This window comes from Gymnodraco acuticeps, unplaced genomic scaffold (assembly GCF_902827175.1).
Source record: "Gymnodraco acuticeps unplaced genomic scaffold, fGymAcu1.1, whole genome shotgun sequence".
In the NCBI taxonomy this organism is placed as follows: Eukaryota; Metazoa; Chordata; class Actinopteri; order Perciformes; family Bathydraconidae; genus Gymnodraco; species Gymnodraco acuticeps.
The window spans coordinates 389629-411541 of NW_022989768.1; the positions used below are offsets into that span (position 1 = coordinate 389629).

The following is a 21913-nucleotide window of genomic DNA, read 5'->3' on the forward strand; positions in this document are numbered from 1 at the left end:
GGAAAGAGTAAAGAAAAGATATATATATATATATATATAACCTGCGAAGTCAGGCGTGGCGGAAGGCCACCGTACACTTCGGTGTCAGTTACAAAACAAAGGAAAAAGAATAAAGAGAAATATATATATATAGCCTGCGAAGTCAGGCGTGGCGGAAGGCCACCGTACACTTCGGTGTCGTAGCGGAAGGCTACCGTACACTTCGGTGTCGTGGACGTTGGGCCACCGTTACAAAACGAAACCGCTCGCTCCTCGGCGTAGTCAAGCCCTGCTGGCCAGGCATGCGACCCGCAGGTCGTTTTCAGATAAGACCGGCACTGATTTCGGCAGTCAGAGTCTCAGCATGACCAGTAAGCTCCGGCAGTGATTCCGGCACAGTGTCGCTCATATACGTGTTAATCTATTATCTCTCCTCCCCAGATCACCAGTCACCCCACAAGGTAAGCAACTCAGTTCATCTCAGTATTCATACTTCACTGGTTTTGGGGATTTCATCGGAGCGGTGCTTTCCCTCCTGAATGATTATCCTGCAAACCGGGGGCCTAATCGCCAAACACCATTACATTCTCCTGTTGTACTATCATGGCAATCATTTCATTCATATGACGTGTAAACAATAAATATGTAATTCTTACATCACGTCTCTCCGGGTTGAAATGAAAGCTTTAGCGCAAGTTCAATAAGGAAGACCTAACTCGAGTCACTCACACGTCACTCTATGGCTCCCTTCCCCCCTCATTAAATATGAGGGCGTCACGCCTCAGCAGCCAATCGCTGCACATGCTAAATGCCTTAAATACCTGCTCTTCCTCCCTGTCAGTTGTCATTGCAGATGATCACACGCAACCCGCCTCCACCCCTCTCGCCTCCCGTCTCCTTCAGGACAAAGCTAAACCTTCCTCCTTCAGACTGGTCTCACCTACTCATCACCACCACCAGTGTCTAGACCCCGGGGATTTCATCGGAGCGGTGCTTTCCCTCCTGAATGATTATCCTGCAAACCGGGGGCCTAATCGCCAAACACCATTACATTCTCCTGTTTGTACTATCATGGCAATCATTTCATTCATATGACGTGTAAACAATAAATATGTAATTCTTACATCACGTCTCTCCGGGTTGAACTATCTCCGCCCTCCACTACGGGTCCACCACCGGGTCTTTTTCTATTATAATTTGACCTGTTGTTGAATTGAGCTACTGTTTTTCTGGGACATGAACAATATAGTAGGCAAACGTGTTACTTTCTATCCTCCCACACGAGTATAGGTTGCCATATTCGCAGTCATGAAGCTGCATCTTCAGAACAGATCAGTTTATTTTTGGGAGTGGGGTTTTGTCCGGCTGTTGTGTTGCAACTGGTCATGATGGATGCCAGTCCCCCCCACACCATCTGAAAATGAATTTCTCAACCCTATTCCACTCTTGCATGGATGAGCAACAAGCCTAGTGCTACAAAACAACAAAAGTCAGTTGCCGCAGGCTGCTGAGACTGCATTATGATGAGTTTCTGGTTTAATTTTGTTCTCATTTTGCTTTCCATTTGTAATGCAACAGTCCCCTCAAAGGCACAGTACATTTCTAGAGTACTTTCGATGTGTGACTCTCCATCAGTCATGCCACCATAAGCAGTCCCTTCAGCCTCTCTATTGCTTCAATTAAATTAGAAACTAAATCAATTTGACCCCCAAACGACCAAATCACCTACGCAACAATTTATCAGTTTGTCTTGGATAGAACTTTACATTATATCTGTGTCAGGCTAATACCTTGGTGACATTTCAAATGAAATATCAATTATAATGTTGATTTCAGGTAAATGAGGAGGCAGCATGGGAAGCAGTATATATCAAATATAAACGTATTTGTTTGGGCTACAATTACTTTATTTATGTGTTTATCTTTGCGGCAGCATTTCAATCCAAACGTTCTACTTTTGCCATTTCAGCTAATGGGGAGTATAGTAAGCTCTCATGTCACTGTCAGCACTAAGTCAATCTAAGTTTTATAATGCAACTTATTTTTGTTATCATCTTGACGGTTTCACATACTGCAACCAAGGATTTAACAGGATCACTCTGACGTTGTAGACTGAAAAATGATCAATTATAATGTTACAAACTCTCACTTCCCCACTTTCTGTCACTTATCCTGCTGGTGATGAATGGCGGGTAGTAATAAATAATCTTGCATTCTGAGCAATTTACGGAGAAGGACTGCCATTAATTAGAGTGACAGACAAGTAGAATATATTACGAAGATGTACATGTATATAATGAGATAAGGGTTCTGAGAATTGCTCTACACCTTTTCCTTTACCTATTTTACTCATCTTTTACCAATAATTGGAAGGATTTGTGTGGGGAAACTGTTGTGAGAAAAGTTGTCTTAGCACATATTATATAAATGTTAGAATTTAACACTTGAAGTTAAAGTAACACCAGCTTTAAATCAACACAACTCCGTTTCCCACCAGAATAATAGCAACTTAAACAAAGAAACAAGGATTAAATTGCATTCACACGATTTTGTCATGGTGTTGGTGCTCAATTGTTTTTATTACAATTAAAAAACCTTCACTACAGGGCTGTTTGGATTTCCTAATCAAAGTTCCAGAACTAACCTCTATTATTTCATTAAACAAAGATATAAGGTACAGTAAGATACAAAGCAATAAACTCCTCCTTGGTTGACAATAATGTTAAACCAAAGAATGAACAATTTGACCTTGATTATACTTATTATTATTATACTACTGGGAGTGTTAGCTGTTTATTTGTTTATGTTTGTGAGTCAGACGATGGAAACAGTTTCATGCCAATGACAGTCTGACAGAGTGATTGGCACATTGCCATTCAACATAGCTGAGCCTAACACAGCATCAATAAAAAGTCTCCACCTGTGTTGCATATCTAAATAAAGCTGCTAGCAGTTAATATATTGGAAGCCAAGCTGTAAACAGATAAATAGCTAAGAGAAAGTGCAAGTGAGTCGACTATATTTAGGAGACAGAAAAGTGTCTTAAGTAAGCAAGTTTGGCGAACAATGTGGCCTCTGCTGATAAGCACACGTTGGATGCTATATAGTGCTGCTGCGAAATAACCCCTTCCTTCTCTTCTTTCTGCTCTGTGTTGTTGTTGGTCATCCGGAAGTCAGTTAAAGACAGTGATTTATGCCTGGGGCTTCATGCAGCATAGCCTCATTACACACAGCCATTTTGAGAATCAGCAGATAATTACAGTATACATCATAGACCTCATGGGGCCCAGCAGATTCAGTCTACTGGCCTGTCACTTAGGCCATGGGGCCTCAGCAATGGAAAAGTGGATTCTTACCTCATTTGAAATATAATTTGCTTTTTCATTTTACAGGAATTCTCCTTGGAAATGTGTTGGGGAATGTTGAATGGGCTTGTTTTTATTGCTCTGCTGTGAATAGTCATTATATATAATGATTTTTTGCTAATGGTTTATCTTTATTCATTGGAAAGACAGTAAAGACAGTAGAGTCAACCTTATTTGAGGGCAGTAAAACAAACGATGATTTCAAATAAAAAGCATTTAACTTTTTTACTTTCCTTTACTACGGAGTGACATATATTTGGTTTGTGAGCTCTTAAAACTGATGAGCCTTTTTTAACAAACCAAAGCTAAACAAGCAATTCTAACAGACTTTTTTTCAATCTTCTATAAAGGGAACATTAACTCGTGCCCGAACTGAACTGAACCCTGAGTATCTGGACCTCCGTCCGCGAGCTGAGCTGAACCCTGAATATTGGACCCCTTGCACCCCTTTAGTGAGTACAAATCGTCCCATTTTCACCAAAATATCACCATAGTTCACTTTACACAAGTCTTTACTTAAACTCAATTCTGTTTTACAGTCATTTTATTTCACCACCCCACGCAATGGCATGTTAAGCTCAATTATAATTTGTTAGATTCAGTATAATTTACTTATTTATGACTCCATATGCTAAGGCATGCTTCTGTACACACTGAAACATGCTCTGCTTTCTCCATGTTTTCCTTATTCCCTGTACAATCTTTAAATTCTAGCTCTTAGTTACTGTGACTTATTGTACTTACAACATCATTAAATACGAGGCCTAATGTGACGCTAATATTCATGCCATTTTTACTTGAGTAATGCATATTTGTCTCATTATATCATGCTTAGAAAACACACTGCTTGATAGTCATCTGGGGTTTGAAGGAGGTTTGCCGTGTTGCTTTGCTTGCACACTGATGAATCTTAATGATGTCAGTTTTTCTTACTCTCTGTTATCCACTATATCAACACTGGGAGGGTTTCTTAAACTAGCAGTCTCACCATATTGTACTTCATTTGTAAACAATACCTAGTTGTATTTTTGCCCTTTCATTTTGATGGAATGACAGTGTTTAATCTATTGCAATCCATCTATCCAACTTTTTGAGATTTATCTGTCTGAGTTTAATGTTTTTGCTCAGACATTTGTAAATCCATAGCGGTATTGACAGTATTAGGGTGTTGTCAATAGAGCCTTTCTGTTTCAGCCATGTTTGTCTCTACATATAAAGTATTTTTTTATAGTTCTGCCGCCCCCATGTTTTTGTTGTGTAAACTACAGCTGAGGGATTGTGACATATAGAATACATAAGGGCTAATATCCTTAACCTCTCATATTACTTTATCTTAAAGATGTAAAAACACGTTTAAAAGAGTGAGGGTATTTTAGATTTGATATAGTTGTGTTGTTTAATAATGGCATACACAGAAAACTGTTTAATAACGACCGCCTTTCCAAATCATTGTCTTGTAGTTATATTCTCATTAGTTGTAGTCTCAGATTTCACCGCATTAATCATTCATCACCTGTTGTGCTCCCGTGGGTCCACCATGAGCAGAATGCAAATGCTAACAATACAGAGGTATAGACCCAATGTAAACACATGTAAGTGAGGTCCTTCCTCCCCAAACTCCCTTAAGTTGGGCTGGTCTACATGTACATAGACCTAGAGAAAGACTCTAATGTACATGTGTAGAAAAGCAAAACTTCTTCTTGTGTACGTGCTTGCTGAGCAGATTTCTTTGAAATAAATCGACTGCCATGTTTGAATACCCCATCCCTTGTTTAATCAGCCCATGGCTGTGAGCACTCAATGCCATTTCACCTCTGTCTGCCATATTCTCCTGCCCCTCCACACAATCACATTATACTGTCCTCAGGCCATGTTTAACTATGTTAAACTTACAACTTTACGTATATTGGGCACAAAGTGAATGCCAGGGCTGCACAATCATACCGTATTGTTACTCTGTAATAAGCCTCTGCTTTATTTATCCCTCCAGTCCTAGACAATATATCAGAATGTTTATTGAAGGCCTAGAGATGGAGCAGCACAACATGTACTGTACATGTCCCAGGTGTCCCATAGGAACTCCTTTAATGTCCACAAAGCTGCTTGTAGAATTTTTTTCTGAATTTGTGCGATTTCCTGAAAATGTAAACCCCACTTGTAATTTAAATAAACATATAAAGTGTATATTTGCAGTGTGTTGGTAACACCGCTTGATATCAGAAAGATCCTTTCTTTTCTTTAGCTTTACTGAGAGAACTTTATTTTATAAGTCTGACACATATTCCCCAATATAAATGGTTAAGGGGGCTGTAATATGATATATGGGACAGTCTATGTTTTTTGTCTCCAGCAAGCTTACAAAGTCAATATTTAGACTTTGGCCTGATTTAATGAGCACCATTACACAGAGATCTTTCCCAAGCTGCATTCAACGCTAGATCTCCCCGGCTTCGTTAAAGCTCTTTGCTGTTTGCTTATTGGGCCTCCCTGGACTAAAGAAGCTCAAAGACAAACACATGCATGTGGGCACTCACACACATACACGAACATGCTCACACACCAACACCACAGAGGAGGCCCCTTTCTTCTACCCCAAGAGGGAATGATGACTCTCATTATCGCCTCAAAGCAAGATGGCCACAGTGCCCCCACTCAGCAGCCCTAGTAAGTTACCAGACAGCTTCATTGTATTGGCGTTCGATAATTTTCCTTTCCTCTGTTATTCAAATTGCATCAGGGAGTTGTTGTATGGTGAGGGAGGAGGTGTTTAAGTAGCGAGATCTTACTTGAAAAGGCACAGCTGGCTGAAATGATTCTGGGCTGAGTCCACACCTTCCTTTCATTAATTGTTTTACCTTATGCAACATCGTGTGAATTGGAACAGAAGTTTACCATGTAAACACAACAGATTGCATCCCCCAGAGCATTTGTTTTGCGTCAGGATGAATACATTAAGACACTGGAAAAAGTCACCTTGTAGACTGCATATGACCCACTGATGTATTGTGAGTTTTTCACTCTGTGGTCCCCAGACTTGCAGAGATCAATATATGTACTGCCATGTATATTTATTACCAGTGTCTGGAACACTGGAGTTTCCAAATGTATAAAATGATTGGCGTGCGGCAGATCCAAAACAATCAAAGCTCTATGCCCACGAGGATTTTCTGTATGCCAATAAAATAAACTGTGATACATGACATTCCGGTTTTTTATTCGCAATGTCAAATACAATTACATGACAATTCAGGAAGACAAATTTAACATACGCTCATCTATTTTGTGTTAAAAAAAGTAAGGCAGACGTGACCGACTTTTGGTTTCAAGGGGCACAGATGCACTTTAACAACGCTCTATTCTATTTTCATAGCATGTTGCAAGTCGTTTTTTGGTATGCCCCTTTTTTTTTTGCTAATAAACAATCAACAGTTTGTAATACTGGAAGTGTGACCTTAACAATTATTAATGTTCGGCCTTTTCAGGACTAAAGCAGGTATTTTAGTTTAGAGGGAAATATATCATTACTTTACACTTTGATGGAGTCTTAAGTCATATAACTAGAAGGTTGTGGGTTCGATCCCAGCCTGTGCAGAGAACAACGACAACATGTCGATGTATCCTTAACCCTGATTGTGCCCGATGGCCAGGGTGTGTGAATGTGTATAAATGATAGAGCATGTGGTACTGCTCCGCATGAATAAACTGTGAATGGATGAATGACTCGTAGTATGTAAATCGCTTTTGAAAGACCTGATAGTGCGCCATATAAGTACAGTCCATTTACCATAGGAGATGTAATGGGGTTTGGAAATGTTATAAGTAAGTAATACCAGTAAAAAGCTAGTAATACAACTTCCTACTAAACACATTTAAAACTTCACTGCAGTGAATAAGCCACATTTCAAAAAATATATTTTCTTACAGGAATTTCAGATTTAGATTTGTGTGTCAAACCATTCTGCTGTTTTATTTTTAACAAAATAAGCAACATAAAGAAGTGCAACTATGGTGTTTCAAAAATGTTGGCCAAGTGTGGGCATTATCATGCAATACAATGCAACTAAATGGGAAACCAGTATGATGTTGTCAGTTTGAAAAGGAACATCTTATGCATTATGGACATGTTTTCTAGTGTTTAACATAATTAGAGGTCAATGTGTCAAATGCTAAAAGGCCATATTTGCTTCATCACATATCTACATGTAGCATCTTGCTAGTGATTGGCACATAGGGCCTGTATTAGTCATAGAGTTTGGTTTGACAGGCTTCCTTGTGTTGTGATTTCTTAAAATAGTTGTCATGTCCATTGGGATTCGGATATGAAGCTTTGGAACCAGAAGTAGTAGCAGCATTTAGTTTTTGTGATGTTTTTTTCCCAGATAATCATTTTGCTCTTTACCAATAACTGTTACTATTTAGAAAAATAAAAGTTATAATTAAAACCAGTTTGAAGTCCTATAATAAAATGATTAACAATAAATGAAAGAAAACAGATTGTCACATGATATTTTTTATTTACCAACAGTGGATCTTTCAGAAACGTTTTTTTGTGTTTCTTTATACCAAGACATGTCCCTTACTCAGATTGGTGCCTTGCAGCTCAGTATGCAACACGCCTTTTTTAACATTTTGAATGGCCTTCTGTGAATGAAGTATAAAATAAATCGCCATTCCAGACCCGGCAGCCTTTGTACACGAATGTGATTTTCTGCAACAAAGCTTTTTTGTCCAGATTTGTAAGCTGCTGCATGTTTTAAAGGCTTTGTTGACGGGAAAACTTTAACGTTGAGATTCAACAGCGATCCAAAGAAAAGTGCAGTTGTCATTGTGTGTGTGTTTTCCCGAGATTATGTCGCAGAGTAAAACATATGATAAAACCAGATAGCAGAGTAAAGGCTGGGGGTGATATTATTTTATATGAAACCAGTTCTGCTCTATCCTAAAACTCACAATGATACTGTCGCTATACACTATGCTTGAGTCAGCTTTCATGCTTTTTAATCACTGATGCTCTCTATGTAATGAGAAACATTACAGTCATTTCCTGTTATGGTGAGGCACAAGCTTGCTAAAATATTTTTTTATAATAGTTTTTGCCTAGGGAAAGCTAAATGTGTTTACATTAATCACTTTCTAAATTATACAAGCTATAGCATCGCACTATTTTTTTTGTATCCTTTAATTTCCCCCTGTGCTGCAACTCAAACACAAAAACCACACACCATTTCCTTTTTGTTATGTGTTATACTCATTACATTACATTACATGTCACTTGTTATACGCTATATGTTTTATCCAAAGCGACTTACATACATTCAATACTTTCGGCAATCCCCACAGCAGCAATTTGGGGTGAAGTGTCTTGCCCAGGGACACAACGACATGCTGACTGCAACGGGGATGGAACCAGTGGGCCCTGATCCGAAGATCAACGCACTAACCCACTGAGCCACAGCCTCCCTCGTTCTCTCGCCCTTCCCCTCATGATCTACGTTGCCTCTTATATTACATGGATGATTCAAGTTGACGAACACACACTGAGCAATCAATGCAATCCATGAAGGCGGACTCACACACTCTTGCTCCGACAGATTTATGTATTGTGGTAGTTACTGGAGACAGACAGATGTAGTGTTTGATCCTTCAATACTTTCACTGTTCTCTATCAGCAGCTGGGTAGGCCACACATACATGTGATACGTTTTTTTTAATAATACTGCTTTATTGTAAACCTGTGTTCGGACTGACTGGGCGCTAAAGACCTTTATTATATTGCACCAGGGGCCAATAAGACAGCAGATAATGTGGTGATTAAAATGAAAGCTTGCTAAAATGTCAGGACTTAGTAGTGCAAGCATTATTATAACATTAATATCATATATTTTAAACTGGTGGTACTTAAACACAATTATATATTTTATTATTAAGGATACATTTTCATCAAAGAGAGGAAACCAAGCTCCCTGACTAAAATCATAAGGCAGGAGTGAAGTCAAGAGTAATGGCAACGACCTGGATTTAGCCGCAGTGGCTTTGTATGACACACTACTTACTCTTCTTACTGTTCGACTTTCTCTGAAGGTCAGTTTAGCCATTAGCTAGATCAGCCTAACACTCTGTGCCCCACCTCTCCACTCCAATTCTTCTCATCTCCTCACTTCTCCTCCCCTCTCCATGGTCGGAAGAGAGATTTGATGGGGCTACATTTACATTCACACAATCCACAGCTAAGATGTTAAAAGAGAACACCTGCCAGCTTGCTAACTGACCGCTGACCGTGATCAACTTCACCTTCGCAATGTGTCGGTCAGAAAAACTGCACCCATTTTTCCTCTAGCCTTGCTTCCATGTTTCTTTGTATCCTCCTCTTCAACCCAATCCTCCCATCCCCTGTTTTATTAACAAACGGAGCTGGTGGCTTGTGATAACTGGTCACTCCTCCAGGCGTTGAAAGGCAAGGACACTCTATTATCCTAGGCTAGATGGATGGGTTGAAATATTGCCTGCAAGTGGGGTAGAGCCTGCCAAATCCTCGAGTCTTAAAAATCCCTTTGTCTCTGACAAGGAGGAACATTAGTGAGGAGGGCCAGGTTCTTGGATAGGGATACGCTTCTGTGAATACAACATGGAGAGAGTGAGGCGGGAGGCAGAGGAGAAAATGTGAGGAAAATAATCTAGAAATAGCAATGATGTCTTTGAGTCTCTTTAGTCATACAATCATGTATGAAAATCTTATTTGCTGTGTGTAGCCACTGTATTGTATTTCTCTCTCTTTCCTCACTCTCTCCCCATATGGGTGTGACATGTGTATGACAAAGAGAGAGAGGAGGAGAGAATATTGTATACATTAAAATGATTAACATGGTGCAGGTAGACAGCAGGTCCGCCAGACAGCAGGGTCACATATTAATTAGTGTCCCTAATTATCAGTGACCTTTACTACATAATAGTTGCAGACTTGTTTTACCCTCTGTGTCTCAGCCAATTCATTTAGGAATGTATAGCCTGCAACTGCAGCTGAAAGGTGTCATTAGATCAGGCATCCTAAAATAAGCTTTGAGAAACAGTTGTTGAGTTTCAGAACATATCTGTGCTTTTAAACATTTTAATGATTTGGCAGTGTGGCTGTTTTCTTCATAGATACAGTATACTGAGAAATAACAACAGTGCTACCTTGTTTACCTCATAGCCTTTCTCAGTAAAGTTTTGGAAAAACATTGGTAAGACATACGTTTTTCATTAAGTACAGCCTAGACTTCAGTGAACACATGGACAAAGAAGATGAAGAGGAATGACCCAAAGCCTTCCATTTTACTGAACTACTTGAGGAATAGCGCTTTAGCTGACAATTCTGCTGAATACTAAATTACTATATTTAATCCATTATTTCCTGTATTTTCATCACCAACACTGTCTTATAATTGAAAAGAGGAAGTCATGCTCCTTGTCACCCACTTTCTAAAGCTCTTTGCCAGAAGGCTCTCCTTATTTGCTTTGCAGCATGCACTCTGTCTTTATAGTGCAGACAACAATTTGAGTAGGATGAATTTTGGTTATAAATCAAGTGATTTATTAAGGGTTCAAAACATTGCATGTCGTGTTCGGGGTCAGTATCGCCAAATCAAATCCCCATAAATACCAGCATGGTTGAATCCCTAATACTTCTTCAAAAGGTTTCTTACATTTGCAATGTAGTGTGATGGTGTTACACTGCAGGGAGTCAGTGTAGTCTTTTTGCACAGCCTGTGAAAAAGCCGTATATCATTTTCAATTGAAGCTCTATGATTGTGTCCTTCTATTAGTTAAGTAATCAAAAAGAGCAAATAGTTAACAATATTGTTGTTTGAGGTAAACCTTAGAAACAGCGCAAACATTGAAATGTAAGTCCTTTTAAGAACATGATAATTTGCACCATTGTACTGTTTATATGTTTATGGTTCCAAGGACAATATAAATAACAATATAAGATAAGATGGTACTTTATTGATCCCAATTTTGGAAATTGTTTTTGTTGCAGCAACATAAAAGACAAGGCATTTTACAATAAAACAAAAACTACAAATAAACAAGAATAGAAAGAAAATAAAATAAAATAAAAAATATACATGTTGAAATAGAAAATATACATGTATATATTATATATACAAATATATATATACATCAATATGACATATGGAATATTAAATATTAAATATTGAACAGATTATATGTGTAAAATGTACAACGTGGTTTTATTACAAGAGAAACTATGGAGCAGAGAGTTCTCTTCCAGCCAGAGGTGATTTATTGTACAGAGTTATTGCAGTGGGCAGGAATGTGTTCCTGTATCGGTCCTTGTGACAGCGGAGCTGCAGCAGTCTGTTGGAGAAGGAGCTCCGTTGACTGTCCAGCTGCAGGTGGAGAGGATGGGTGGGGTTATCCATGATGGACAACAGCCTGTTCAGTGTCCTCCCTCTCCAGCACAGCTTCAAAGGGGTCCAGCTTGATGCCGATGACAGACCCAGCTTTCCTGATCAGTTTATTGATCCTGCTGGTGTCACCAGCTCTTATGCTGCCCCCCCCCCCCCCCAGCAAACTGCAGCCACAATAGACTGGCAGAAGATCTCCAGCATCTTGCTGCACACGTTGAAGGATCAGCTTCCTCAGAAAATAGAGTCTGCTCATCCCCTTCTTGTACACAGCGTCAGTGTTGATCCTCCAGTTCAGCCCATTGTCTAAGTGCAATCCCAGGTACTTGTAGTCCTCCACAATAGCCACATCCTCTCCTAGAATGCACAGGGGCAGAGGAGGAGACGTCCTCTTCCTCCTGAAATCAATGACCATCTCTCTGGTATTGGCCACATTCAGAAGCAGATGATTTCCTCCAGTCCACTCTACAAAATCACCCACCAGTGCTCTGTACTCGTCCTCCCGTCCATCCCTTATACACCCTACCACTACAGAGTCATCCGAAAACCTCTGCAGGTGGCATGACTCTGAGTTGTATTGAAAGTCAGTTATGTACAGTAATTCAACATCCATAGAGAATAATAGGTCAAATACAACAAAGAACACAAGTCATTAACAGCACAGTAACATGTCATCTGAATGATTATGTCATTAAGTATGCATTCAGCAACATATACAGGAAATAATTGAGCAAACCACTTAGAGAACGGACTAAAGACTCTTAGCTATACATTTTCTACATCTGTTTTACATGACAAGTAAAACATGTCCTGTGAAAACATTTTTTTTTACTGAAATGAAACACTACTGGTTCTGAATTAGACTCCCCTTTAAGCACAAGAGTCGCATAAAATGTCCATCTGGCATCTCTTACAGAAATGTTCGGCTGTGAATTTTTATCTCTGCCTCAAGGACCTCTTTTTACACGGCATGCTCATCGTCTATGCTTTTTTAATTGAATTAAGAAGCACTCAGTGTGGCATCGCTGTTATTGTTATCTTGTAGGTGTACAGGGTTATTAAAGAGGGAAGCATGTTAAGTAATTTGTTATCCCTGGCATTCTAATAAACATGTTGGCTTACGGGAAGGCCTATAGGTTGTCTGTGCAACTCAGATTGATACTCCTGCCATATCTAGAGCTATACACCTCATTATCCTAAGAGGATGCTTAAGAGGAGATGAATCTGGGAGAGAGTGTGGAGGACAAAGCACGAGAGGTAAACTGCTCCACATACTAGTGTTTTTTCTTTTATAGGAAACACTCAGGAATGCATTTCAAACTATATGCACATAGGATATATGGTATAATTTCAAGAAAACATTGACTGGAAATGATTTGGAAATCTTGTTTTTCCTCTGGGTATTTATAATTAGTTGTGTATAATAACAGTCAAAAGGGAATAAAAACACATTCAACAAAGGCATTTAACTACATCGCCCCAATTATTCCCATCTGATAGCCATGCTTATTTTGCTAACTTCACCTCAAGCACTGGTTCTTGACACATATAACCCCATGGGTTTTGTGTCAGGCAAGGCTTGATTTACTAATTGGTTCAAAAACTGTTAATTGGAGCTGTGGAAACAAGAAACGGAGAATTGGAGGGTACTCTTTTGGGAAATATGTGCGTTCAACCTCATTTTCCACCTTTACTCATTGTTTTTTTGTAACTAACTACAGAGAGAACATCAGTGTGTTGTCACAACAAAATGCCCAGTCGGGAATTACAATTTGAAAAACAAACATATTACACACAAAACTGTATGTTAGAGTTAGGTATATTTTGTTCGGCTGAAGTCAACACCAATTTATAGAAACAACTAGTGCCTTTATGTGAAAATACAGTTTTCACCAAGCAGTGGTATTGTACTGTATGTGCACGTTTGCGGTGTCTCTCAGAAACCAATTCCCATTACAAAATAAATAGATCAATACATAGATTTTTTATTTGGTTGTTAGTGTTACAACATGAGTTACAGTGAGCAACTCAAACACCAACGACTAACAACAACTGCTGCAGTAGTGAGAAAGGGATGTTCTTCCCATTCCCTGTTGATGCTTTTTTATGTTTTTGATGATGATTTCCCATGATAAATTGCACGTACTGTATTTCCCAAGGTGCACAGCATGAGGCTGCTGCAGAGTGACAGGGAGTTTAAAGCTGCTAATGTGGCTCACAATGGAACATCATTTGAGGGGATGACTGTTTAGCCTCTGAGAAGACGCAACATGGGAGAATATTAACAGAGTTGGATAAATCATTCACTAGAAGAGTTTGTGATTATGTTTCATAAGCATGTTATCTTTGCGCTCATGTGTGTCTGTGTCAGCTATCTAACCCCCAACAGCAGCAGCATCACCGCTCCACATTATTACATTTTCTTCATGCACTTTTGCTGCTTTCGGTGATGAAGAATAAACACGTGTCTCTAAAATGTCACTTGATGTAATTCTAGACCTTTTATATTTCACTTGATCACAATGTACTTTTGAGATGATCCACTCGATTCTGAAAGGGAGCACATAGGAAGATTGAATCCGTCAATTTATCAGAACATTTAAAAATGGTTAATAAAGTTAGGATTTGATAAAGACTGCAGCCATTTGTAGGAGTTGTTGAAGTTGATATCGTTAATTTAGAATGAAGATAGATTAGATAGATAATTTAGGTCATTTTAATATAGGAAATATATGTAACACTGATACCTTGACAGTATGTTGAAATAAAACATACCACAAATAATAAATTATACTATAGACTCAGGCATTTCTCAAAAAAGTCTATGTAGGCCTTTTAATTTTGGTAGTGGAAAGTCATCTTTATCTTATTAATGAGGGGTGACGAGTTGCTGCAGAGCTTTGATCTGTTGGCCCAGTGCTAAGAACCCATGCAGTTTAATTCTCGGTATAACAACATGTTAGAAATAGTCCAGAGTGTATTGGGGGATTTTTCAGGAATTTGACATGTACAACTTTTGTAAAACATTTCTCTGACAGTGAAACATCAATTGCGAAGCAGAATCAATCAGGAATTGGTTTAATTGTTAAGGTCATATTAAGCATTTGTTCTGCAGAGTTCTTGTTGTTACCATCAGATATTAAGCAGCATAATCAGGCTGGAATATGAGACTTGTCCTTGACCACATACGCTCTATTCTCCTGAGTAAATATTTTATGTATTATAATAGTGGACCATATAAATGATGATGCATTATTAGTTAACAGTCTTCTCCTGCTGTCTATATAATAATAATAATAATAATAATAATAATAATAAAAGAGTGAGTACAATGAGCCTATAGCTATAGGGTTCAGTTCACCAATTTAACCATTATGCTCTGGTGTAGTTGCAGTTTATTTTTGCTAAGTGCATGTCAGCTATACTGCATCCTGACACACAGAGCAAAACAACACAACATGTATTTGGTTTGTATAAAGATAATAATAAACATGGTGCAATAACAATAGAGTAACGCTAATGTGGTCATTTTGAATCTTCTGTAAATGTACTGCTTCCAAGTGTACTCAGGCAAAGGGTATTGATTGAAAGTCATCATTCTTTCCCCCCCCAATATTTCACTAGAACATTAGTTTGGGACAAGCTACAAGTTCATTTAAATTCCTAAATATTCCCCTGAAAGACATCTGAGGTAGATAATATGCTATGCATTGATAGAAACTGTCAGGAACTCCCCCGACTTGCATGGGTTATTGTTATTTTAGAGCTCAGGAATAAGCAGTATATTCAACACAGGCAGCTCTAAACAAATGGAGTCTCAGAGCAGTGGCGTTTTGTATCAGTGCTTTACCGGAGGGTCAGGAATCTATTTGGGGATATAATAAGGAATTATATTCATCTTATGTTTTTATGTTTTTTGTGCATAAAGCCATTTCAATACCTAATCACATACAATAAATCAGGGCCCTCTCTCATATAAACATTCACATTAATATATGCAGCTAGATAACAAATCAGCTTCAACTATCAGTAATCTTCAGCCGAACAGAGGCTCCTGAGACCTGCCAAACAAAATCAACTCACAATTTGAACAGAGTTCTGTGATGAATATTAAATGAAAAGGGTAAAGAATGAAGCTAAGGTGCGTGAGGTTAAATTAATAAATAAATGGGCTCATATATATTTATAAATATAGACATAAAAAGTTGAATCTCCTGTGGTCAGCCTCTATAGACCTAGTGGTCTTTGAAGGCATCATTAGCTGGTTTTATCAGCACATTGACCCTAAAACTAGTACCTAAGGGGCCTGACTGTAGTGATGCAGGCGTGAACATACGAGTCTTGGATGGATGAAATAAGACTTTGAAGTGGATTTTCTATTTGAAGGATTATGCATCAGGGATTTTGATGCATGCCCATTTTTCTTTCCTGGGGGCTATGTACATGTGCGGGTGGAAAGAGTTATCGTTCAAAACATTTTTTTGAATGTATTTTTTTATTTTTCTACTAAAACAATACAGTTAATGAGTAAACAGACTGGTAGTTGGTGCATTGGAATCCCTTTTCCACTTTAATGACAACGGTTTCTAGGAGTGAACTAAGAACAAACAATGTAACTACTCTACTAGCACGGGACTTTCTGAGATTAACTCCTCACTTGACTTGTTTATAATATTGATTTCTTTAATCTTTTACGCAAATAAACCAAAGATTTTAGGTCACAAGATAACAAGAATGCCTGAAGCGCTGATGAATGATCTTTTATTATAGTCCCACTCCCTAAAGCCTCTCAACCAAACCAATTGTCTTGTAATTCCGGTTTGTTTCCCTTTTTTTTATTTTACAGTAAATTGGAAGTATAAATACCTTACAAAAAAGATGGTTACTTCAATACAGATGACAATCTCATAACATAATCATTTCATATGGATTTTCCTAATCCTAGTGTATGTTGTCATGACCTACTTTATAATTGAAATTGACTGAATACCCTTTACTTGGTAATCCTAGTATGCACCCTTTCAGCATTGAAAATAAGAAAATAAATGTTTTGTTTTGAAAAATATCTTCTAAGCCATACCATCGAGACTAGAAGGTCTGAAAAACGAGAATCCACTGCAATGTTAAAGGTTTACTGTAAAATAGAAATTGCAGAGTTCACAACACCCAGCACCTCTGAATATAGAGACAAAGACAATCAAACTGAATCAAATATATTGACACACTGTGAATTGTAGCTCCCAATGCTTGAGGGGAGATAGTCTTTCTCATACGGCAACACCTTACTTCCCCAGAATAATTTCCATGAAAATAGGGTCTTTTGTATGGTTGCTCATTGTTTTGGTTTAGAGGGGTTATTGTTTCCAATATGTTAATTCGTTTTTTTCCTGCAGGAATACTGTCTTTGAAGTAATCTCTTTGAGTGTGTTTAGTTCAAGTACCAATCTCAGGGGAGGGGGGTGAACTTATAAAATGTAATTTATATTTTACCACCCTTGAACAGTCTTCGCATGGCAGTTCTAACCTTGAGCCGTCAAAACAGATAAATCCTTACAGATTGTATTCTGATTAGATTATCTGCTTAATCTGTAACACATGCATGGAACTGCAAGCAGTAAAAATGCCACTTGCAAGGCAGAGTAAATGCAATAATAGCTGGATGCTAATACTTGCTGGCAGATAGCGATGATACCAGGGGCAAACAATATTAATGGAGCACTGATTCAACAGCTAACAATAACCCAATTTATCACAGAAAAAGCTGACTTCCCTACATGAGTCCCCAAATGCCCTTTTCACCACAGCAACAATTCCAGAAACTCCAGGAAGAGTTTAAGGTACTTCCAGTTTTAGTGGAGAACATCTCTAATTTGGCGAAGACTACTGTACATGAACAGCACTCATTACTTTAAAAGCAACAATGGTCACCACTTATATCAACATTAGCAAGTGGGATAAGACTTTCATTTAATGTTGATAGTGTTTTAATTAAAGTTATAAAACCAATTTATCTACATGAAAACAAGATAAGGATATACTAGGAGGAGGGACACAGTAAGGGAACACAATTTAACTTGATTTGCTAATTGTTTTATTATGTTGACATTTTACACCAGAATCAAACAACAATGAGTATTTTCTTGTTAATTTTGAGCAATCTTGCCTTTATGCTGTAATCCCTTCTGAAATAATTTCCTGTTCTCTTTCAACATCAATTTAATAATTGCAGCTGTGCAAAAATACAGTACATGAAAAGCATGATTTGCACATTTAACACCTTTAGTAGGAACAAGTTTGGCAGGATCAACAAATGCTGGCTTGGGCTTTAGTATAGTACAAGTATTTTCTTAAGGAACATGTTCTCATACAGTAAATAACATGGACTTTATTTAGCTTTTAACAGGACCAGTCTATGGTGTGTTAACTTTAATGTTGAGTAAGTGCATAGCGTTTAATTATGTGAACATATATACAGTATGTGTGCAAGTGTGTCTGCGTCTTTCATTTTGGAATACATTGCTAGTTTGATGTAATTCTGTTACCGTTCTGCGGATCTAGCAGACAACCCCTGCTTTTTTACGTTTGATTAAGGTTCTCTGCAATATCATTTTGACACCTGCCGCTGTTCTGCACCCCTCACGTCTGGAAAGTTCACTGAAAAAAAGTGTTTTGATCCCTGATATGGCAGCTACAGTATAAGGGCTTGGAATACTTGTCTGGTGGTAATTCGTAGCTTTTTGGATTCATTTGCCTTAGATGGATTTAAAAAAAGGAGTAATAAAAAAGGGTTTGATTTGTTATACTTATTTTTTGGGAAATTGTCTTTCTGAATGCAACCGAATATACCCTTTCCTTCTTATTACTTAAATACCAGTTTATGGTTATACCAGTTTATCATATTTTGGTAGTAGAAAGAATGTCATGTAGCAAACATAACTGGATAGGGAATGATACAATTTGATTGATGAATTGATGGGGTATTTGAAAGATTGCTATCCAACTATAATCTTGTTTGATTGGATTTTGGAACAACCAATTGCAAGGCCAACTCCAAAATCTCGTAAAGATTGTCCACTCAATGTTATTCAAAACACTGAAATGCTATTACCATGCCATTTCATTTTATCATCCACTCTCTGCTGCCCAAAAGGAAAACATACAACATGCAATACATACTCATTGCACTGTTAAAATCCTAATGAGAGGAATTTAATAAAAATACTTTAATAGTCACTACTAACCCTATAGTGGAACATCTCAGGGCTGTGTTATAGGTAGACATGTTTGGATTACACAGTTTATCCAGGGTTTTGCATGTCGTTGAGTGTCCAACTGTTGTTTGGTCAATCTTTTATCCAAGGCAAGGTTATGCTGTTCAACTTCACAGAGATTATTGTCTATTGATTACATGAGTGCTTTTGTGTTGAATGCAGTTTGTGACAAATGCATTCCCAAGATGCCAATTCTAATGACTTTGTCTGACGACGATCGTCTAATTGAAGTCAATCCAGCTCGGTCCATCCTTTAAATCAAGAACTATCATTGAAAAAAGAAATGTACTTATGTGGACTTCTTACCTTAAGCTAGGAAATATATTTATCAGGTTTGTGATAAATCATCCCAGCTGGCTGTTGGGTCTAATCCATTTGTCTCTGGTACACTTTGCTAAACAAAAAAATAAGTTTATTTTATCATCCATCTCTTTACATTTGGAGATAAAATGCTTTATTAATGACCTGTCTTGAGGAAACCAAACATTAAGAAGTAAATATGTACATAAATTAAATTAAATTACTTGTGAAACATTTTCACAAACAGGGTGATGCAAAGCTTGCAGTGTTGAAGCAAGTTTAAGATAAATATTATTTTACACTTTGAAATTATACAGCCATAATATTAAGCACATCACACGTCCTTGATGTTAAATGATTATCATGATGTGTTCAAATTAAAAGTCGTAGTCGAGTTGTTATTAATACCTCTTAACCTAGACTCACACAAAAAATATATTAATTTGAAAAGAAAAATGATTACAGTTGTTAGGTACTCATACTGCATACTGAATATAACAAGATGGGTTATTAAACTACAGTACAGTTACAGAAAAAGAGAGTTGTTTAAGTTATTTAAAGGTTTGCTGCTTAATTTAATCAAAGAATGTGCCTTCCTTGATGCTAAACTACGGCGCCCCCTAGGGGACATGGAGGAAGATTTTTTTTTTTTAATTTTTTTTTTGTTTTTGCGAGCTATCGCAAAACCCCGTTGCAGTTTGTAGACGGTCCCTAGCACTCCTCTCCCTCCTCAAGCTGTAGATTGTGACCAATTCTTGATGTTTAGCTCGGATGACGGCGCGTATCGAACCGTTCTGATAAAAACGACTCTGTAGCTCGTTGTCTACCTTGCTATGACTGTAAAGTCATGTTGTTTGTATTTTTACAACGTTATTGATCCGCGAAATTCGAATCTGTCAATAACTCAGCTCAGAGGGACGTGCATGTCCCCTCGCTCTGAGTGTTCTCTTGAGGTGCTTTCACTTATGTGAAACCCGTGCCTATTGCCAAGCACTGATGTTATATCTTTATATTTAAGGCCAAGCTCAAAGTAAAATCGATTAACCGCTCCATTGTTGTGGTTTCTGTGTTGCCGTAGCAGCCGAACTGACCATGAAGTACATTGAGCTAAAAGAAAACCCCTTTGCGAGATCTCGCAAAAGTATTGCGAGATCTCGCAAAACATTTTTTTTTGTTTTCTTCTCCATGTCCCCTAGGGGGCTCCGTACTAAACACTGTGGCTCGGATACACATAATGTAATGAGTTCTGTGGCCCACTATGATATAAGATGATGAGAAAGATGAATATATAGTAGACACTTAATTACATGTATAACCTTGACTGTATTCAGTATACTGTATTTACCAGACGCAAGGCCAAATCGGGCCATTGGGGGGCCATTGGGGGGCCATTGGGGGGGTCCCTCCCTCTTCTTTTCCTATTCTTCACCCTTGCCTGGCTGACACCCATATCCTAACTGTGCCTTCATTTTGACCTCAACAACACACCTGTAAAGTTTTGTGACTGCATCTTGAACAGTTGTGACAGAATTGATCCACAGACAAAACCTGAGAAAGTTCTGAAAACACCTTCTGTTTCAGTTCCCGCTACAGTAAGTGTCTCCAGGAGCACATGTTGCTGTGATGACACATACTGTCAAACAGATTCAAAAGGTGAAAACAAAACCAGCAACACGCTGTCGCTGCTGGCAATCACACGCTGCCACGGCTGGTAATTAAGAACATCAGGCATCATTTTGGCATACTGATACTGTCGCAGAATTTCAAAATCCCTCAGTGCTCCGTGGTTTGACCTACGTATTATGTACTATGATATTTATAAGGGAATCAAGTGTGATTGGAAAACAAATCTAAATATGTATTTTTGGATTGTTGTAATAAGAGTTGAATGCTCTTTAATGGGACCTATAGTGAGACAGTTAAGGTTATTGAGTAAATAAATAAACATAATAAACATGATTGCTGTTGTAGGTACAACCACCTTGTGTAGGTACATTTCTACCCAATGCTTGGCTTTAACAATTATTTTAACAATGAATCCTAATTTAGTGTTTCCATGTTTTACTGTCAGCTGTTTTCATTTTCAGAGACAACCATATTTGCTTATTATTATATAGCTTGACAAACATTATTTTCTGATGTGTGATTTTTCAAAAAGTGTAAAACTGATTAAAATGTAATAGATTATAGAAGATTATGATTTTTAAAGTTGAATGAAAAATGTCAGATGCTGATTTAGCATCACATTTTTCATAACATTGAAAATGTCACCTTAATCCCAGCGATCAATTTGATATATTTAGTGCAGATGTGAAATGATTTACAGGACATACTTATAATTGACCAAAGTTAGTGATGTACCTTGATCACTTTCATCCAGTCATCCATCCTTAATTGTTCACATTTTCCGTAATAAGATGTTTAAACAATCATATAAGTACAATTTATTTTTCACTGATGGCATCACTGTCTGTATCTGCGCCAGCAGTAAGATTTAAATATTTGTCTATTTAAGGAGCTCTTAAGCTACATATTTCTACATATTGTTAATAGGATATGTGTAGTTAAGAGATACATTTGGTTGTGTCTG

General features: G+C 37.9%; 1 protein-coding gene across 6 annotated transcripts in view; it reads left to right on the forward strand.

The window, feature by feature from the left end:
• LOC117548077 (protocadherin-9) overlaps positions 1-21913 on the forward strand; it is a 213989-nt gene that overhangs the window by 64771 nt on the left and 127305 nt on the right. For 4 of the 6 annotated variants that reach the window (XM_034219077.1, XM_034219095.1, XM_034219116.1 and 1 more), the window contains exon 3: positions 3695-3796. The exons of the other annotated variants lie outside the window; for them this stretch is intronic. In XM_034219077.1, coding sequence (XP_034074968.1) covers positions 3695-3796 — 102 coding nt within the window. The remainder of the gene's footprint in view (positions 1-3694; positions 3797-21913) is intronic. 6 annotated transcript variants of the gene reach the window in all.